This window comes from Raphanus sativus, chromosome 4, assembly GCF_000801105.2.
Source record: "Raphanus sativus cultivar WK10039 chromosome 4, ASM80110v3, whole genome shotgun sequence".
Taxonomy (NCBI): Eukaryota; Viridiplantae; Streptophyta; class Magnoliopsida; order Brassicales; family Brassicaceae; genus Raphanus; species Raphanus sativus.
Genome location: NC_079514.1, coordinates 40,267,134 through 40,290,669, shown reverse-complemented (window position 1 = coordinate 40,290,669; position 23,536 = coordinate 40,267,134). Strand labels below are relative to the sequence as shown.

The 23,536-nt window shown below is 27.7% G+C and overlaps 1 protein-coding gene across 1 annotated transcript; it reads right to left on the bottom strand.

Annotated features, from left to right (window-relative positions):
- Nucleotides 1-1,768: 1,768 nt before the first annotated feature.
- LOC108854330 (ribosome biogenesis regulatory protein homolog) lies at nt 1,769-4,078 on the bottom strand. Its single transcript, XM_018627855.2, has 8 exons — nt 3,905-4,078; nt 3,357-3,507; nt 3,159-3,210; nt 2,888-3,016; nt 2,591-2,708; nt 2,332-2,515; nt 2,133-2,246; nt 1,769-2,030 (listed from the first exon to the last, which is right to left on the bottom strand). Exons 1-8 carry the CDS (start codon nt 3,997-3,999, stop codon nt 1,914-1,916), a joined length of 960 nt encoding a protein of 319 aa, XP_018483357.1. The 5' UTR covers nt 4,000-4,078; the 3' UTR covers nt 1,769-1,913.
- Between the last annotated feature and the right edge of the window lie 19,458 nt (nt 4,079-23,536).

Sequence of the window (23,536 nt, the reverse complement as noted above, 5' to 3'; positions counted from 1 at the left end):
GATATTATGATGAATTTGTTTTAGTATCTTTTGTGTCGAAACCATAATTTAAGTATTTCATACTCGAAATCTTGAATATTCTAAAATGGTATCTAACCTTATATTCTACCAATACATTGATTTGTTAAGATTTTTTTCAATTAGTTTTATTTTTGGTTAGTTATTAATATGTAAAGAACCACACAATATAAACATTAACCATAAGTTGCGGCTATTATAATTTTTAGTAACAATATATGAATTATATGTTGGGTTAGAAATAACATGTGATGTGATGGTAAATTATAATAGTATTCATTACAATATACAGTATTTAAAAAATCGGACTGGACCGGCCAGTCGAACCGTGATTCGTTTTTCTAATCAGTTTTGTATTGTACGAAAAAACAGATTTGAGTTAAACCTGCAAACCCAATTAAAAATGGGTCAAACTTGTTAAAACCAATGATCCAGTTTAATACTAAAATTTTGTATATAAAATTTATATTAAGAAATAAAAATTTCAAAATTTAAAATGATTTCATAAAAAGTTCTTATTGTTTTAATATATATCTCTAAATAAATTACTTTTTACTATGTTTTATATTATTTTTAAAGCTTTCATTTTATTTTTCATATCATTTTTGGATTTTAACAATGATATAAACTTTTATAAAAATAATTATATAGTTATATATATTTACATATAGTTACTTAATTTAGTATTATATGTAAAACTTAAAACCGGTTGAACCGGTTCAAACATTGACCTAGCTATAATATCGAATCAATGTCCTATCCAGTTTTCAAAATGCTGGTTAAACCAATTCTTTATAGCAACGGTTATTAATTACCATCACATACATTAAAATCTTGATAATAAAATATTTGAATTAGTCTTACATAGAGTGGGAAATGTAAAGAGATATAATTAATTGGTTTCAGGTATATTATATTGTATTGTGTATGTCGTATTTAGAGATATAAAATTTGGTATTTCGAAACTAAATGTCATTTGCTAAAATATCGGTTATGTTTATTGATTCCCGAATAATTAGTAAGCAAAATGAATCAGTGCAACATAATCTTCAGATTTATATATTTAATATCCAATATATTATTAATGGAAAACTGTATAAGTCCGAATTTAAATAATTATTTTTATGAATCAATTAAAATATGAATCTAAATTAATAGTTTAGATATAATGATCATTATAGCTAGTGTTCCATATATATATGCCTAAGTTTTTTTATAATTTATTTTCTCAGATTTTTTTAATAGTACTTAGTGGAAGCCTATATGTAGTTGGAAACTGTTGATTTTCAAAATTTTCTAACAATTTAGATCTTACCTGATCACTGATAATTAGGAAAAATAGATAACTGGTCCAGTGTTAATCTAATTGACAGTCATAAGTAACATTGGTTTGGTTTTATCACACGATGGTAGTATAATTCAAATATAACATCGGTTAATTCATTAAGCAGCGTATATAACTAATATTACGTGTAAGTCTCTAGCAAGGGTCCAAAAATTAAAAACAACTTCCAACAGTAGATATATAGTAGGACTCTATTTTAATTGAATAGATAGATAACCGTCAGGACAACTATAAATAGATATGTTGCCGATAATGCCCCATGCAGATAATGCCCCATGTAACTACATGTGAATGTGTTGTTTTCAGACTTTAGCCTTTAACCTCATTGGTGGTTTTTGTCTTGGTAAACACTTTTAAAGTTTCTCAAAGACTTTAACCTTTTATGCTCAATAATCTTTCTAAATCTTTGTGTCGAGAAAGATTTTAAATATAACATAAATATAAGAGTTCTCTTAAACAGATACGACACACAAAATCTTCTAATGTTTTTTTTTTTATGTTATGAGATATGCGAAGAAGTAAATAAAAACAAGGTGGAGAGAGAGTCTCTTCACTTATCAGCTTTGTTGGCATAAGGCTTCTTCTTGGTGATGTCTTTCTTAGCTTTCAACTTATCTGATCTTCCTGACTTCTTTTTCTCCTTCTTGTCATTGTACATGTTTATAGCCTAAAAAATCGCATTAAATCCAACATATTAATACAATTTTTTTCCACATACAAAACATATCAGAGGCACAAAGACCAAAAGCAGATGGTTTTGGGGTTTTACCTTTCCAACATTGAGGATCTCATGTGAATGCTTTGATAACAACTTGCCAAGTACTTTATTAGTCTGCTCTTTTTCCTCGTCAACCCCCCCATGCCTTGGTACAACTGGTAAATACTGTAAAAAAAAATAAACAAATTAGAAAAAATAGTCGATAGATTAAACTAAAAAGATAAAAAAAAACTATCTGGTGAATTTTTACCTTGTGATGTTTGCCTTGCTTCTTAGGAGGTTTTTCACCAGGCAACTTCTTATCGAATTTACCACCACTAGCTGTTGAAGTAGCAGCTAAACCTGCGACATCTCCAAGTGCCTCCTTTCCAATCTTCTGTGGCTGAGCTTTGGTGCCTGATATGGGCAATGCGGTCGCAGCTAGTTGGACATGGCTGCAAAAAACAATGTATTAGAAACCATTTGGACCTTCACTTACTAGGTAACAGGTCGAATAAGTTGTTGTATACCTCGGTAAAGCACCAGCTTTTGCAGCTGTCTTCAAATTCTGTAGTCGGTTCTTTTCTTGCTTTCCAACTCTCTTCTTTTTATCGTCCAGTCTCTTGGCAAAAGGATCTTCACCTGGCTCTGCAGTTAAGACCACAAATGAACTTTTGAATACAACTCCACATTCTAAGAGATTCAATTTGAAACAATGTATTTTTGCCACAGTAACTGCATATATGGTTCAATAAAAAACTAGCAACATAGACTACGTACTATAAAGCAAAAAATAAGAAAGTGGTTTTTTGAAAGCTAAGACTTACCATCTGATGCCTTTGCCTCAATAATGGGGATATCATTATCATCGTTAACACGGTCGTAACCATGGCGACGCTTGAACTTATCAGTTGTTTCGTCGTACACAATCTTGTCCTTCTTGCGCTTTTGTATACCTAAGAAACATAACCAAAAAAACAATATAGAACAGAGTAAAAAAAATTAGTAGCATAGAACAAAGAGGTAGTTAATCCGTCAAATCAAATAACAAAATCAACCTTTCAATCCTCAAAACAAATACTGAAATCAGCTTTATACCTTTCTTGAGAGCAAATTCTTCCCACTTAGTAGGAGGCTTAGGCCTTGGAAGCTGGTAGAGATTAAAAAAGAAGAAGGTTAGTTGTTATAGGAGAAAGCACAGGTTCGCATTTCATATTGTAACAACATCCATGGCGGATACTGCCTCATGAGACTAGAGATAGTGAAGAGTTAAAAAAAAAAAGAAGAAGAGCTTACATGTTTCTCTCTAGGGAGTTTGGTTGTAGGTGGAGGCAACTGGACAAGAGGGCCATCACTAGTTTCAGTAGAAGGAAAGTTGAAAAGAGTATCAGCTATTGCCTGAACAAGCTTTGTTCCCTCTGTAACACATTCCTTCACAAGCTCCTCCCTAACAAAAAAATTGGATAAAGCAAGTCATCATCAAAAAGAAACAGAGACAGAGACAAAGTAACTAAGCATTAGTTCCCTAATTACCAGAAGATTGCAACTGAGATAGATGCCAAAACTCTAAACAAACACTAAGAAAGATGCTTAAAGCTATACACAACCCTTTGATTTGTATTATGAGAATACATGAAAACAGGGTTTATGTTAATCCAATCAAAACTCAAACTTAACAATAAAAATGCGAACTTTACTTCTCTTTACAATAAACCCATCTCTAATCAACTGCATCTACAGTAACAGAACAATCATATAAGGAAATAACTAAAAGCCGCCGCCGAAGAGCTCAACACGAGCTTCACGAGGATAAGACGAGAGAGAGGAGAGAGAAAAGGACGAACCTTGAAGAAGGAGCAGCAGGGAAGCGGTGATTGGAATTGAAAGCGAGAAGATTTCCGACATCGACCTGGTAGATTTGGTCAGTCTCCATGTCCATGTCTTATCGTCGGTCGCAGTGTTTGAAATTGAGAGTGGGACGAAGAGAAGAGACTTTCTTTCGTTAGGGTTTTGGATATTTTTTTGAGTCCCTATTTAAATAAGAGGCGGTTTAATGTCTAAAATATCCTTCGTTTAACCGAACCGATCTGATATGAACCAAACAAAAATAATCATTGGTACGAGACCTGAATTGAATTTTAAATAGATTTACCTTTTTTCCTATAATCGCAAAATAATCAAACAATACTGGACTACATTATAGGAAAAAAGAAAAAAACTAATCTAAACCAATTCTTTTAGAAATTACGGATATATTTTTACTAAAAGTTAAATTCAAATCTAAAAACCTACAATCCAAACCAAATTATTTATGATCAGTTCAGTTTTATCTTGATGTCAAAAAAAAGTTCAGTTTTATCTTAAATTTAATAATTTATAATCAAAAATGAAACTGAATTCTAATTAAAAATCCTCTAGACATTTCAATGTATAATGTCAAAAGAAAATTCAGATATTTATTAAAAGTCAATACTCGTTTTCTTAGTTTTGATTGCATAAATAATACATTGTTTTTAGACTAAAACGTCAAATAAAAAGTGTTTTTACTTCCGTTTACTGTTTTGTGTTAACAGTTAAATAGTCAAAAAGTTCTTCAATCTATCTTATTAAAGTAGAAGTACTTTAAGCTTTTGTTTGGAAACAGAGATATGAGTCTTTAAAAAAATTAAATTTTGTTTGGTAACAAAGATAGTAGAGAATTTTGTATTTTCCTTATTTAAATGAAAGATTTAAGTATTTAATGTTTTTTCCTAATTTAAATAATAGATTTCTTTAATAGAATGAACCTTAACCAAAATAAATTTTCTAATAGATTTTTTGTTAACATTTAATATTTTTCAATATTTATTAATAAAAATAATAAAAAAAAATTACACATCAAAATCAATTTATATATCATATAGATAAAATATAAAATATTTTATTTATAAATTGTTAGTATAACACTTTTATAATATAAGTCCAATTAGTTATAAATATTAGATTTTTATATGATACGCTGTGATATAACAGACGATTAAAATCACATAATATAATTATTTAAAGTAATATATAAATTTTTTGTTTTAAAATGTTATACTAACAATTATGTAATACATATTAATTTACACATATATATATATATACATATATATATATATATATATATTATCATTAGAACAAAGAAAAAAATTGAAGTGAAAGCAAATATTTATACGGCCACGGGTCAAACTATAGAAACAAACAACAATGGCGTAAAAAAAATTTTTTTTAAAAAATATTTTAATTTCAAATATGTTTATATATTTTATGTATTTATAAATTATTTTATTTGTCATTAAGAATGCTAAGATTTTGGAATTGGAAAAATTATGACCCATCTCTATATTATTTTAATTCGGAATTTAAAATTTATATCAAAATATTCTTTTAAACTTTTAATTTTTATTATAACTACAAATGTTAATTTTCAATCTAAATTTATGTTTAAATATTAAAAATATATCATTTATAAATTTAAAAAAAAACTAAAAACATAAAATAAATACCCGCCCGGTTGGGCGGGTCAAGATCTAGTTATTTTCTTAAGTTTTGAAACACGATCCTCTAAAATTTAACCATATGTGTATCACTAATGTGTATATATGTAATTCGACTTGAAAAAAATTGTAATTGGTTTCTGAAATGTTTTCAGTTTTTGGTAAGGGTGGACATTTCGGTTTGATTACGGATTCGATTTTGGTTTGGTTCAGTTTGGTTTTTTGGATCTAATAAAACTTGAACCAAAGTCAATCCAAATTAATTTGGTTCGGTTTGGTTCAGTTAGTGCAGTTTGGTTTATTTTTGGTTTAGTTCAGTTTAATTTTATTTTGTTTTTTCAGTTCAATCGAGTTGGCTTTCTTTTGTTAGGGTTTTGCGATATTTTTTGAGTGAGGTGAGGAATGTCTAAAATATCCTTTTCATCTCTACGATGTTCGTTTAACCAGACCGGTATGATCTGAACCAAACCAAAATAATCATCACTATATTGAAACCTGGATTGAATTTTAATACTGTTTAAATAGATTTTACTTTTTCTATAATCTCAAAATAAATAAATAAACAAAACAGAACTATACAGTATAGGAAAAAAACTAATCTAAAACCAATTTTTTTAGAAATTACGGATATATTTTTACTAAAAGTTGAATTCAAATCAAAACCTACAATCCAAACCAAATTATTTATGATCAATACAGTATTATTTTAAATATAATAATTTATAATCAAAACTGAAACTGAATTCTGATTAAAATCCTCTAGACATTTCAATATTTAATGTCAAAAAAATCAGATATTTATTAAAATCAACACTCATTTTCTTAGTTTTGATTGCATATATAATACACTTTTTTAGATTAGAACGTGGAATAAAAAGGGTTTATACTTCTGTTTACTATTTTATGCTAACAATTAAATTGTCAAAAAGTTCTTCAATTAGTTTCTTAAGTTTTGAAACACAATCCTCTAAAATTTAACTGTATGTATCACTAGTTTGTATTATAATTAATTTAGTTTATTTGATTCAATTTGGTCTGGATTCCATAAAATTGGTTTCTGAAATGTTTTCGGTTTTTGGTAAGGGTGGACATTTCTGTTTGGTTATGGATTCGGTTTTGGTTTGGTTGGTTTCTTTGAGTCTGATAAATTTTAACCGAAGTCAACCCAACTTAGTTTGATTCAGTTTGGCATGTTTGGTTTGGTTCAATTGGATTTCGTTTAATTTGATTTTGTTTTATCAGTTTAATCAAATTAACATTTTTGTTCTAGGTCAGTTAAAAATATATATTATAAAAATATAAAGAAATCATCATTTGATGTTTAAAAAAAACTCATCATTTTGACATAGATTATTATTTTATTCATATTTAAACGTAAAGTCAAATATCACAATAAACTATAGAAGATGTAACCTTAATAGTTTTATATTATATCTTCAACAGTGACAAAAAAATTATATCTTCAAAATAAAATATAAATATGATAAGTAATGTTTTTCTGTTTTTGGTGTTAATATATGAGATTCATATTCTTTTATTTTATTTTTAGTTATGTTTATTCTATTCATTTAGAAATAAAATGTTCAAAATTATATAGTTGTTTAGGTTAGACGGTTAAATATTTCAACTCTCAATATTATTAGTATATTTAATTAAGCTACTTAAAAATACTTCGGTCTTTTGGTTTGATACGTAAAACCAAACCAAACTATTTAATTGATAAAATCTTAAATCAAATGATTTAGATATATAGTTTTTGGTTTGATTTGATCGGTTTAGGTTTGGTTGGGTCCGGTTCAGTTTGATTTTTCTCCCATCCTAGTTTTTGGTGTTCCATTTAATGAATACACTAGATTTTGACCTTTATTTTTTTAAAACTTGACAAATATTTAGTAAATGTCATATTTTTGTATATTTGTTTTTTATAAAAGACTTAAGTTTTTTTATTTTTTTTTATCGTGTTTCATTTTAAAAGAATATAGGCCAGAGCACAATATCCGGACTCGGAGAACCAACCCGAAACCGACCTGAAAATCAGGATCCCGAACCCGATCAGACACGGGGTAAATATCCGAATGAGTTCTAAATTGCTATACCCGAAGAACCGGTCTCGAATCCGACCCGAACCGAGAACCAAATGAGTACCCGAAAATATCTGAAATATATCTAAAAATATATGTTATAATTATATTTATAATTATTTTAATTTTTAAATTGATATTATAAGTTAACTATAGTTGTTATTTTCGATACTTTTGAGTATTTTTGGATAAAATATGATAGTTTGGATAAAAGTTTACCCAAAAAACTGTATAAAATGTATATTTTTGGTTACTTTTGAATAATTTGGATACAAAAATTTGAACCGAATCAGATACTTTGGTTATTTTGAGTACAAATAACCGAACCCGTTAGATACGTTGGCTATTTGGTTATTTTGCAGGTTCTTATGCATGAGAACCGAACCCACTCGGATCCGGAAAGACCCGACTCGAACCCGACCCGAAATTTTATAATACCCGAATGTGGTTTAATTTCAAAACCCGAATGGGGTTTAATTTCAAAACTCGAAAAACTCGATATCCGAAAGAACCGATCCGTATCCGAATGGGTATCCGAACGTCCAGTTCTAATGAGTATTTATATTTAGAAAATTAAACTTTATTTTTTAATGAATTAAGTTGGTATAATTCTGATATATTAATTTTATTATGTGGTTAATTTTTTAATAAAAAATTTTATACTTTTAATAAAGATTTATACTTTTCAATGAAAAAAAACAAATTTTTTATGAATGCTTAAATTATATTAAAAAGAAAAAACATAATAATTAAGTTATTAATTTTTATTCACTACACAAAATATTAATAATGGTTGAAAATAAATTATTTGAATTTGGAGAAAAAAATAAGAAATTAGATCTGATTTCTTAATCGGCCCAAATGGTCCAAGAGAGATGATGTGGGTAGTGGGCTGGATCCAAAAAATGGTCCAATAAAAATGTGTTATTAATATTACTTAATTGCTCTTAATAAAATAAGCAATGTTAGTTAAAAAATGAGAGGTTTAGGTAAAAAGCACAATAGGATTCTGCTTTAAGCCTTTAATAGTATAGACTAGATTCCGACCCGCCCTTAAAAAGGGCGGGTATATTTTTTATTTTAAATTTAGTTTTTATATATGTGTTTTTTTGTGATTATATTCGTATGTTTCTTTGTAATCATATTTGTCTATAAATCAAAATATATATTATTAAATAATAGTAATTTAAAAATTGATTCGGTATACGTTCGGTTAAGGATGGTTTGCGGATCGAACCTGGCCCGCTGACCCGCTAATCCGCAGGTTTCAGTTTTGTTCTGATAAAAAAATCTGACCCGTATAAACCGCAAACAAATAATTTTGTACCCGCTCCGCTTAATTTTGCGGTTTTCTGCGAGTTGTATTTTTTTAAACAATAATTCTTTAATATAATAATTGTAAAGATATATAAAAATATATTTATAATAAACCTTTTATCTATCATCAAAATTCATATACAGTTATATATTTTGATTTGAATAAAATAATATTTGAAACTTAAATAAGATATATGGTTTGAAGGGCGGGTATATTTTTTGTTTTATATTTAATTTTTGATATTTGTTTTTGTTTTTCTTTTTCTGATTATATTTGTATTTTTTATCATATTTGTCTATAAATTTTAATAAAATATATTTTATTAAATAATAGCAATTTAAAATTGATATGATATACTCACGGTTAAGGCTGGATTGTGAGTCAAATTCACTCTGCTGATCCGCCAACCCGCTGACCCGCCAACCCGCTGATCCGCCAACCTGCGGGTTTTCAATTTTGTTTTGGTTAGAAAATATGACCCGCCTTGGTATATTTTTAAATGCTATTTAAATTTGACCTTCCCTCAATACTTTTTGTTTTACATATTTTTTAAGATATTTAATTTTCATATTTGTGTCTTTCTTTATAATTATATTTGTATTTTTTATAAACATATTGTGATTTAAATACAACCCGCTCCTTATATTCTTACGGGGTGTTATTGGTTTGTGTATTTTAATAGATTTGGAAATCAAAGCCAAATTCAGTGTTATTGGTTCTATGATTTTAAAATTCATATGTAAATCTTGTGTTATTGGTTTTATGATTTTAAAATAGATTTTAAAATCAAGTCAAATTCAGTGTTATTGGTTCTATAATTTTAAAATAGATTTCAAAATCATGTGTTATTCAATGGCAGTGATTTGTTTAAGAATTTTATTTGAAATTGGATTTTAATGGATTTATAAGTATTTTTAAGACCAAAATACAAAGAAACAAATATTGAGTTAAATCTTGTTATTTGGTTGGATTTGTATTATTAGTTTTCTCCATTCTATAATCACCACTCAAGTTTCTCCAAACCAACTTCCATGTTCTCGGTTCTATAATCACTATTTTTAATATCGTATTTTCTAGTTCTAAAAATTATATTTTAATTACATTTTTACAAATAACCCAAAGAAAAAAAGATTTTGATGATGAAAAAAATCTAAAAAATAATAATGATGAAGAAGTTCTTGACTTTTTGTAACCAAAATCAGCACATTAAACATATCAATCAGTTAAAAACAACTATTACAACAAATATGTGGGGATATTCTATATGTTATGAGAATTTGAAAAACATATAAGTAAAAAATGAAAAAGATATATTTTTATATTTATTAACTTTATCATAAACTAAAATTACTATAAATCCATTTGGTTGATTTACAATAATCCATTGATTTGATTTTGAAGTTCATCTGATTTATTTTAAAAACTAATTGTCTGATTTTAAAATCAATGCATTTACCAAGGATTTCAAACTACAGGAAAGATTTCTAAATCCATTAAAGTACATAATCTAATAACCCCCACTTATAAAACTTGATTTATTTAACATACGCTCGTTTTTTTGTAATCATATGTCCGTATATCTGTTTCTTATAATCATATTTATCTATTTTAGATCTCGATCCGTGCATCAAATGCGGTTATAACGCCGCTTTGTAACTTTTGTTTTTTTCGTGTAAATATGTAACAATTTTCTGTAATATTTTCTTTTATTTATAAAATTTAGTTTTACATGTTTGTGTATAATATATTTTTAAAAATTATTAGTAAGATATTTTTATAATTGTATTGAATTTTAATGTTGCATAACTATACAATTGTACCATAGCCATTTGATACATTAATTTTGCACTTTATTCCTAAACAGTGGCTATTTTTTTTAAAAAAAAAAACAAATTATAATTACAATTTTATTTAGTAATTAAATAAATAAATGTAAACTCAAAATTCATATTTTACTAATGATTTTTGTTTTACAATTATAAAGTGCTTATCTTACATGGGTTTTTAACAAAAGGATATATAAGAAGTAAAACCCAAACAATCAACTTATATTATTTTATATTATTTTTGAAGTTTTCATTATTTTCATATTATTTTCAGATTTTAACAATGATATAAAAGTAAAAAAGTAATTTTCTTTTATACATATGTATAGTTAATTAGTTTAAAATTAGATTAAAAATAAAATTTGGTTTAATTGGTTGGACCAATCCGACCATGGACTTAGTTACAATGCCAAGTCAATGTCCAATTCAATTTTTTAAGAAATTGATTATAGTAATTTACAAAATGACCAGATGTTGCTAAATAAGTTAAACATTGTTTGTAGTGCTGAATTTTGAACTTGTGCAATATTTTATATTTAGGAAAATAGGTTAAAATTATTAATTTGTGTGTCCATCAAGTTTGTATAAACATATAAAGTGGACAGTTAAATACAAACAATGCATCCGTTATACGTTCTTTATAGTTATTTTAGTGGCCATTCAGTTTAATTTGATTTTATTATGAATTCAATAGAAGTGTAAGTTTTAGTATTCTCGATATATATCCACTAATGTATGAATTAGAGTGAAATTGTAGATGCAGTTATAAAATTTAAAAAGTAGATACAATTTTTATCAATAGGGCAAATTGCAGAATTAATAGAATAGATTAGATTTTGACCTGCCCTTAAAAGGGCGGGTATTTTTTGTTTTAATTTTTTTGTTTTATATTTGTTTTTTCTTTCTGATTATATTTGTATTTTGTAATCATATATGTGTATAAATTTTAATCAAAATATATTTTATTAAATAATAACAATTTAAAAATTGATCCGGTATGCGCACGATTAAGGCTGGGTTGCAGGTCGAACTCACCCCGCTGATCTGCCAACTTGCGGGTTTTCAATTTTGTTTTGTTAAAAAATATGACCCGCACAATCCGCAAACAAATAATTTTGTACTCGCACCTACTCTGCTTAATTTTGTGGTTATTTGCGGGTTATATATATTTTAAAATTATTATTTAATTTAATTATTATAAAAATATATTTATATTAAAAACTTATACATGATTTAAATTTTAAATTAATATTTTTAAATTCCTATATTTTTTGTAAAATATCTAGTTTTTACTTTTGTTTTTAAATACTTTGCGGGTCGACGGGTAGCCGCGATCCAAAATCCACCAACCCACATTCACCCGCATAAAATACTCATAACCCATATCCGCAAATCGATTTTTCAAATAGTTGGACCAAACTTATGATCCATTCTTAAAAGGACAGATATATTTTTGTTTTATATTTTTAAGAAATATATTTGTTTTAATTTGAAAGTGTGGTATATTCTTTGTTTTACTTTTTGAGAAATTTAATTTTTATATTTGTATTATTTTTGTAATCATATTTGTATTTAATATTAGTTTAATATAATTTTTGATTACTATATTAAATATCTCAAATTGTATAATTATACATTTGTATAAATGTGCATGTTACATTTTCATAAATAATAGAATAGATGTAAAATATTTAATAAATTAATGTATGGTTGATAAATTCCATTTTTTGGGCGATACATAAGTTATGTTGCTGTAGTGTATATCTTAAGTACTATATCAAATAAATCAAATTTCATAAGTACTTTAGTGGTTGCAGTTATATTAGGCAAGTTTCATAAATTTCCAATGCAGTTAAGTTATCAAAAGTGGATATAGAAATCGTTGCAGTTATATAAGGTGATTATATTAATGGTTGCAGTTATATTAAAAAGTTATCCTGATTATTAGGCAACAGAGAAACGTTGCAGTTATATTCAAAATACATGTATTCTTGAAATTTTAAATTGGACACAACCAAATATCAATAGGTCATGCTAAAGAATTAATAGAATAGATGTTTGGAAATTGGATTTGGTTTGTTCGATTTGTTTTTTGTTTTTTAAAACGGTTTATTTCCACCACTAACTGTTTCAAAATGGGTGGTTTAATTATACATAATACACCCAACTTCCCATAGCTTAGAATACGATCCATAGCTCTGGTTCATGTGGACCTCAGGGAAAGTTTCATTTATTAGTTTGCGAGATTATACGCATCAAATGAGCAAAAGACCTAACCTGTGTTCGAGCATGAACCAACCTACGTACAGAAAATGTCTGAGATCAAAAATTTCAATGAGAGATGAGACTTTATAATTACTGGTGTAGGTTTAAAGGTACACTTCTTAACGTGAGGTTCTTGGTTATTTAATTAAGGCTACGCTCGATGTATACGATGAAACCACATGCCACAAAGGACAAAGGTGAAACACTCAGAAAATGTTTTTATTCCAAGAGAGCATAGAATCTCTTGATCATGACTCACGAGTTTAATGGATCTACTAGATTATATAATGAATGAACCTACACGGCCTTGCATAGGTTGAGCTCTTTGGAAAATATTTAATCGGTCCAAATCATTATCTAATAGATCTCTAACCAAGAAATAGTTACTATACTAAGCATACATGTTACACCTAGGAACGGAGATATCAGATATTTGACTGAGTTTCATTCTCTTGAGTAGTGATTTCCATCTTTTCACAAATGTACAAGATCAGATATAGGTTTAAAACTTTATCAGTACAGTGTTCATGTTAGATATTAGATTAAATGTTAAACAAAACCTTGATCAGTACTGTTCATGTTAGATAGTAGATTAAATGTTAAACAGGATATAAAATAACAAATTCAATGCATAAATTACTAAGACATAAAAATCGATGCACAATCTGGTGGGCATTGGTTGGTTTTCAGAGCTGTCCACTAATTTAAACTGCAAATAGAGTTAGATTAGAACATGATTTTCGCTTGCATGTGTCTTTGTTCGATGCCTTCTACACCGAACTACGATCTCTTTCCAGTTGATCCCTTTTCATTGTAGCTCAGCTGTACGCTTTTTAACGTTCTCTATGTCTTAATATCCTTTAACAAACAAAAAAAAACTCCAAACTCTCTGGTTTCTTCAAGAGCAACCTAGATAAATTACTTTGAGCCAGTTTCATGTGTTAGATCATTCTGAACATAAATACAAAGACCATAACAAGAGATTTTATACGTAACTAAATGTTCAACGGGGTACTAATTGTAATCACAATTTATTGTTTAATAAATCTAATTCTATCGATATTAGCATTTTACCAAAAAAAGGGCTTATTTGTGTAATAGCCTTATTTGGAAGTGAAATTAAGTGAATAACAATGATTTTGATATAAAGAAATTAGCATTTGTACCCTAATTCATCCGGTAATGCCCTTCTTCTTTGCCATTAACCGGTAAAGATATGTTTTGTGTATCCACATAATTCATATAATATATGATCAAGTATATTTATAAACTATTTTACAGAAAAGAAGAAAGAGTTATCCATGTCACACTTTATTGACCACATACATTACCTAAATGTTCTATTTCACCTTACCGAAATAGTATATAATTGTAAATTCATTCTTAACTTCTAAATACTAAACACTACCATAACTCCTAATCACTAAACCCAATACGAAAGTATAAACCAAACTTTATCAAATAATAACTAAATTATACACGAAAATATAAACCCTAATCCAATCCAATGTCAATCCAAATCTTCCATAAACTAAATCCTAATTTTGAAATACCAGAAAGATACATTACTATTCTACATGAGGCATATAGAATAGAAAACGTGATAATGTAGTTGAAATCTAAAATAAACGTATCAATTAATCACTAAACTCAATGTCAACTACAATTGTATCAATTAAAACCTAAACCCTACACGAAAGTATAAACCCTAACCCATAATAAATAACATAGTACATATTGGTGAAATTATGAAATGATTATGATTGCATGTGAGAAGTTAATGCTGACTCATACGATACCCCTTCTTCTTCAAAATATTAAACTCTAATCTCTAATCACTAAACCATAATCCAAATATAAACCCTAAACCCAAATAGAATGGAATAAAATAAATAACATAGTACATATTGGTGAAATTATGAAATGTCTATGATTGCATTTAAGAAGTTAATTCTGACCTTAACCATACACCTTTCATCTTCAAAATACTAAACCCTAATCTCTAATCACTAAACCCTAACCCTAACCCTGAACCTAAAACCCAAATATCAAAATCTAAAAAATACATAATATTATGTAAAACTAAACTATACAATATAAATCAAAATGAGATTTTTACAAATTAGAAAACATGTAACAATAGATTTAAGAAATTACGAACTATATTTCTAAGCAAAAATAGAACACTTCTTATTAACCGTCAAATGGAATGGAACAAGATAAATGGTATAGTAACAGAATAGAACGTATAACAAAATATGAAAATACATATTGTCTATAATTCTATTCTATATACATCTAATAGAATAGAATATAAGATAAAAAAAACTGTTCATCTTCTTCCATATACGAAAGATATTTTCTGTGAATTCAAATACATACATGTTTGGTGTCTTCGTGACTATCTCTTTTGAAATCTGTTTGGAATCTGAGAAATCTCTTCTTTCCGTCACTGACAAAACCTTCTAAATCGGTATATTAGGAGAAATAATCTGCTAATGGCCGCTACCACTTTCTCACCGTCAATGTCGGAAGATGCCACAAACGGAGATGATTGGAATAAAATTATGAGAAATATGAAAAAGTTTTTCAAATGAGACGGAGGAAGAAGATGTGAAGTTGGATAAACCACGATTTAGTTTTCATAGATTAATAATTATTTTTTTTATTTTTTTTTAGCAGGTTGGACCGATTGATGCAAAGGATATTACAGTATTAATATAGACTAGGGTGAGACCCGCGCCCTGCGCGGGGTGAGATAAGCCTTTTTAGAAAAAAAATTAAAGTTTGAAGTTTTATTTTCCAACATTATATATTTTAGAAATGTGATATTAAAATTTAATAAATGTGATATTAAAGTTTGAAATTGTATTTTCCAACATTATGTATTTAATAAATGTAGAAGTATTAAATTTTAATAAATGTAATATAATCGGTCAGCCCATAATTATACTTGTTCGGTCAATTATAAATGTCATTTATATATATAATTTCAAGTTTATTTGACTTAAGAAGTAATTATGGGAAAATATATTATAAATTAAAGTTTAAAATTAAAAGATAACAGAATAAAAAACACCAAAATAAGAAAGTGTGAACTCATAATAGGAAACAACAAAACAGATTTAAACCACAGAATAAAATCTACTTATTTAGAAGCAGTAAAATAATAAATTTATTAATACCAAATAAGTTCAGTACAATGCAAATCCTAATAAAGTTAATATTGGTCTTGCAACTATACAATTGAATATTTGATTTAAAAATTATTGTGTATTTTAACATTTTGTAGATATTTGGAATAAAATTAATAAATACCCATATTTTTAATATGTTGTGTAGTATGTAAACACATGTAAAAATAATAAATCAAAGTAATAAATCGTAGTTTCACAGATGTGTTAATCGTAATATGAATAATACAATGTGAAGATATAATTAAATCAAAAGTATATACTAAATAGAATTGTAAAGGAATGCATCTAATTAGTTACGTCGTATCAAACATTTACAAACTACTTTTTTTTTTATCGGTGGCTTTTTTGAAAACACATTTTAGTGACTTTATTTGTTGGGCCTAGGGGTGTTTAATCCAGATTTCGGTTTTGTTTTTTCAGTTTTCCGGTATTTCGGTTAGTAAAATATAACTACCACTCTAAATCATATTTACTTAGGTTCAGTTTATATACTATCGGTTTTCGATTTATTCGGTTTTTTACCAAAAACATAATTATTTAGTTTGATGTAATATTATATTAATTTTAGAGTCATGTTGTCAATGCAGTCACTTATTAAAAAATATTATATGTTCGTATAAATGAAAAAAAAGAATAACGATTCTACCATCAAATAAAATAATCAAATCTGAACTAAAATAAAGTTTGGAATTTTCAAAATAAAAATAGTAAACAAAACATAAGCATGAAAGAAAAGTTTTTTCACTCTTTCATATTTAGTGTTCATCAAAGTCATGATTCTTCGATTGAATACAAAACTCTGTTCGTTTATAGATAAGAAAAACAATTGTGAATAATTTCCACTAATTTTTGTCCATCAAATTTATAACATTCACTTCAATTTAGTCAAATGCTAAAATAAAGAAAACATATTTTTTAAAAGACTAAGAAGATATAAGAATCATCGATTGCGATGTATGTTATGTAATTATATAGTTGATGGGTTTTAGATATTAGGGCTTCTCTATTACTATAAAAATATGGTAATGGTTATTAACAAAAAAAAATAACTTATATGAAAACATATTTTCATGTGTCATTATAAAATAGATACACATGTTTCTACTTTTGATCAGTTTTGTTTGGGTTATTCGGTTATAAATCAGACCATATCCAAATCTTACGGTTTTTATAAAATCATATCCATTCGGTTTATATAGTATATACTAAAAATAAACTAAATTATATATTCTGGTTCGGTCCAGAACCGTTCGGTTTTACCATATTAAACAGTCCTAGTTGGATCTCATTTTGGTGGACCATACATGTTAAGAATAATTAACATAAGTCAAACCAATAATTATTATATATATATAGAGAGAGAGATAAAATTGAAAGTGTCACTTTCGAACTTTCTAACACTTTAAATCTTGAAGTTTTTTTGCTTTTATTTTAAATCTTCAAAGTGACATTTTTAGCATAATAAACTTCTAACGACATTTTCCTATTCATATGTGACCGGTACCGTTCATTTTACAGGTAAAAAATTAATAAAAAGTAATAAAAACTCCGTAGATAGAATTCTCCAAAACCATCTCAACAATCTCTCCCACAGCACCAACACGAATTTTGCTTCCTGGAAAATTTATTTTTCACCTAAATTTTCAACATAGATCTAATCAGAAAAATAGCTATTGTAAACTAAGATTTTAATTGAAGAGATATGGTAGAGGTTCTGGCTAGACTAATGAATTAGCTCACTTATATAGTAAAAAAACGTGTATAAAAGTTAATGAGAAAAAATCAGAAACTGAATATGTATATGTTTGTATTAAATGTATAAAGATCTTAGGGAATATTTTCGGGCAATTATGGTGACTGTTTTCAAATAATTTCCTATAGTCATGCTTGCGAGAGTAATATTACATTTACTATCTGAATCAATTATTATTTATCTTCATATAAAGAATAAATTTCGGCTATTAGTCAAGATATTTAGTTAATTGGTGATAGTTTACATACGGTCACAGTATTTAAATGTCATGTATTATGGAAACTTTATATTGAGTTAACTAATAATCAGTCAAGTTACATAAAAGTAGGTTTCATATTTTTACAATTTTCCCAATAATAATTGACTAATAACGTAATGTGTATAATTTGAGGAAATGTTAAAGCTCTTTTGTCAAGTGACCACATTCTATGCATATGGTGAGGGAAGAATTATCTTATCAATGACAAATGAAAAAAATATCAAACAATTTATAGTACAATGTTTAAGAAAAAATTCAATATCGAAAAATATATGTGAGCATTGGTGAATGATTTCTGATTTTGTACAATGTTTAAGAACCATTTCAATGAGGTTGTGTGAGTGTTCATATATAATGCAAAAACATTTCCTAACAATAACTAATAATCTGTCAAGTTAATGTCCTAAGTTCAAGACACACCTATTTAGAAATGCCATATTTTATAATATAAAACATATTAATGTTGTTTATATGTCAAGGAAAACATTTCCATGAAAATGTTGACAGGATAGAAGAGGCACCGACAAACTAATTAATCATTTTACTTTTATTTGGCAGGTTGCAGCAATTATAATATTAAATGGTGGAGGAGTCCAAACGACGTCACGAAAAACAATTTACAAATACGTTTAAAGACCCATAATTTTATTGAAACTTAGAATGCTTATTCAACGAAGCAGTAAACTTATTTATATAGTGAATAGAATATACATTAAGTAGTTAATGCGTATTATATGCCGTAATAGTAAGTAAATATTATATTTTGATAGGCAAAATCTGTCATATCGAAATTTGGACAAAATATACTCGTAATCCCTAATTTACTGATATTATAACAAAATATATAGAAAGTGAAAAGAATGCAACTAATTTCGTATGCAAATATATAAAAAATAAATCTAATTAGTTCCTAATTCACTCACTATTTAATATTTGTCAAAATTTGATTTATATATGCAAAACAAATTTGGAAAATCTTCGTAAAAATCATTTCAAAATATAGAAAGTGGAAAGGAAGAGAATAATCAAAATTCGATTTGGAAATAAAAAAATCATAATTCACTCTCTATTTAATATGAGTCAAAATTTCATTTCCATATGCAAAACAAATTTACAAAATCTTTTTAAAGATTATTTCAAAATATAGAAAGTGAAAATTAATGAAATAATCACGTGGACCACACACTCGAATCCCGAAATTGACTACTTTCCTTTTATACATATGCGGACATGAAATTATGTATAAGTAACATACGAATATGTAAGTCTGTCCAATGGCAATAGCCGTAATATTCTAAGGTGAGTAAGCCTTTTTCATAAAGCGTCTGAGAAGGAATTTCGTGCTGCCACGTCGTCAAAATGACATAATCATAATCTTCACGGCTTATGTAACTTGACTGATTATTAGTTACCCCAATATAAAATTTCAATAATACATGACATTTAAATACTGTTTCCTATGTAAACTATCACCAATTAACTAAATATCTTGACTAATAGCCGAAATTTATTCTTTATATGAAGATATCAAATAATTGATTCGGATAGTAAATGTAATATTACTCTCGCAAGCATGACTATAGGAAATTATTTGAAGACAGTCACCATAATTGCCCGAAAATATTCCCTAAGATCTTTATACATTTAATACAAACATATACATATTCAGTTTCTGATTTTTTCTCATTAACTTTCCACTCTCTATTTAATAGGACTAATAATTGGGTTTCCATATACAAAAAAAACAATATAAATCTCATTAAAAATCAGGACAAATATAGAAGGTGAGAATGAAGGCAAAAATCACGTAAACAAATTTCATTTAATATGAGTCAAAATTTCATTTCCATATGCAAAACAAATTTACAAAATCTTCTTAAAGATTATTTCAAAATATAGAAAGTGAAAATTAATGAAATAATCACGTGGACCACACACTCGAATCCCGAAATTGACTACTTTCATTTTATACATATGCGGACATGAAACTATGTATAAGTAACATAAAAATATGTAAGTCTGTCCAATGGCAATAGCCGTAATATTCTAAGGTGAGTAAGCCTTTTTCATAAAGCGTCTGAGAAGGAATTTCGTGCTGCCACGTCGTCAAAATGGCATAATCATAATCTTCACGGCTTATGTAACTTGACTGATTATTAGTTACCCCAATATAAAGTTTCCATAATACATGACATTTAAATATTATTTTCTATGTAAACTATCACCAATTAACTAAATATCTTGACTAATAGCCGAAATTTATTCTTTATATGAAGATATCAAATAATTGATTCGGATAATAAATGTAATATTACTCTCGCAAGCATGACTATAGGAAATTATTTGAAAACAGTCACCATAATTGTCCGAAAATATTCCCTAAGATCTTTATACATTTAATACAAACATATACATATTCAGTTTCTGATTTTTTCTCATTAACTTTCCACTCTCTATTTAATAGGACTAATAATTGGGTTTCCATATACAAAAGAACAATATAAATCTCATTAAAAATCAGGACAAATATAGAAGGTGAGAATGAAGGCAAAAATCACGTAAACATAAATGGTAGAATCACGAAACTTAATTATTTCCTTATATACAATGCCGACATGAAACTATGAAAGATACTTATATGAATATGCATGTCTGTCCAATGGCATAAACCGTAATATCCTTAGATACTTAAGCCCTCTTTCAAAAAGAGGCTGAGAAGGAACCTCGTGCCGACACGTCATCAATAATGGCAATTCCGAAAATATGTTACTCTTTGAAGGTTACTCTTATTTTTTGCTTCTCTTTTAATACTAAGGGGATGTGTTATTTAGATTTGAAATCGATATTTGGACAACTGGAATTCTCAATCACTGATCTTATAACAAAATATAAAGAAAGTGTAAATAATGCAGTAAATTTTGATTGCAAATCATGGAGAAACGAATCTTGTTACTTCCTAATTCACTCACTATTTAAAATTTGACTTGGTTTAGTTTCCATATGCAAAACCAATTTGGAAAATCTTCGTAAATTGTATTTCAAAAAATGGAAGGTGGAAAGGAAGAAAATAATCAGCATTGATGACGAATTAAAACAATCATAAGTCACTCGCCATTTAATATGAGTCATAAACGGCTACTTCCATATGGCTCATAATTCGATTTCAATTGCCAAAAAAATAAGTTCTTTCCACTATCTATTTAATATGAGTCTTAATTAGGTTTCCATATGCAAAACAAAATTATACAATCTTATTAAATATCATTCAAATTATAGAAGGTGGGAAGGAAAGAAAAAATCTCGTCGACCATACATTCAAATCACGTAATTGACGACTTTCCTTTTGTACAAATGCGGACATGAAACTATGTATCATTTTCATACGAATATGCATGTCTGTCCAATGGCAATATCCGTAATATCCTAAGGTGAGTAAGCCTTCTTTGATAAAGGGTCTGAGAAGGAAGCTCGTGCCGACACGTCATCAAAATGGCAAACTCGAAAATATAGTACTCTTTAAAGGTTATTCTCTTTTTTTGCTTCCATTTTAATACTAAGGGAATATGTAACAGTGTATATAGGTTTGGTAGGGGAAATAGCTAGTTGGTGAATTATGCTTTTTTTTCTGTGGTTATAGAATCCAATTTCCCAAAAAAAAAAATTCTATCGTACGTTTCTATATGACAGCTGTTTTTAAAAAGCACATTTAGGTTTGCATTTAACGTCAAACGTTTGGTTAGAGAACTTTCGAACTTATATCACTCAGCAAACATGTTCGCATCCTCAAATAGAAGAGGATTCATATACACATAGATAATTATGTTGATAAGTTGAGAACATCACTATAGCTCGATCTCTGAAGAAAACGTACAAGTGATATGGTACTTTACTTGCGCAAATGACAAGTTCACATGTTAGAACGAGAGAGATCGTGTATCCGCCGTCTGATTCGGATCATACGGCCATTAATGCATAACGAATATGCAGAAAACAAGTTAAAAAATGCAGAAAACGAATTCTCCGCTGGTGACTTTTGCCGACCGGCTTGAGATCCGCGAAGTGTTTGGAATGTAGCATCAGAGAGGAGGGTAATAAAAATCTGGTTGAGGGTTACGTGTCCAGTCATATTGGTGGTAAATCTAATGTTTGGCCCACACGATACTGATTAATTCAGTGTTTAACATTTATATATTCCTAATCAAATCAAATTAGCTGAAATTTAAATACCAAAAGAAAATACTTTTTAAAGAGGTAATGATAACAACTAAGGTGGAATCTATTTTTCCAAATTAAAAAGAAACAAAGGTGAAGCGAGCGGTATGCGTGGCGTGGCACATGTGTCATGTTAAGTGAGGTAATGCGGCAATTAGTACTTGTCAAAGATAATGTAACAATAATAAACAAACAATAGAGACTCCAAACAATAAGTAATTTAGTTGGTAAAGTTCCTTATAAAAGTTTTATTATTTTTTGATGACAAGATACGATGTACTAAGAGTTTCTTTCTGTGTAATAAAGAGAGACTAGTATAATGCTGTGAACTGGTAAAAGCATTAGTACATAAGAATGTAAAAACATTATGAACTGGTAATGAATGTTCTTAAATTGCGATGCAAAATATCACACATTTTTATGATTGAGATTTCTGTGTATTAATTTCATATTTACGTAAAGTTGTTTTAAGTAGTTGATCGGAATATACTTGTATTTACCAAATGTAATTGGTTGTGCTGAAACACACTTGTAAAAGAATCAAATATTTGCTTTTGTTTAACCTAGAGCATTGAGATTTATTTTATAATGTTATGCAAGCTATCAAAAAACCCTCTTTCAGGTGACGTTATAAGAATTTCAAAACCGAACCAAATTATAATACCTCAATCTAAGAAAATTACATGGATAATTGGATATATATTTAACCAAAAATCGATATCACTACTATATCTGATGTATTTGAAGTTGCACGAAAAAAGATTTAACCAAAACAGAGCAAAATACAACATAGGAGTGGGCAAAACAACGCAATCAACTAATCAAAAGTAGTTAAAACTAATCCTTGTTAAACAAAAAAATGAACTTTTAAACGTTTGTGTAACCCAAACCAAACTAAATTATGTCAAAACTTAAACAAAAACAAACTGTAAACCAAATGACCCCCCCCCCCCCCCTAGTTTTTTTATAGAAACAAATATAAAAAATCAAAAGTTCGTATTTCCATAAATAAATGATTAGGGAAAGTCCCACATCCATACACACAAA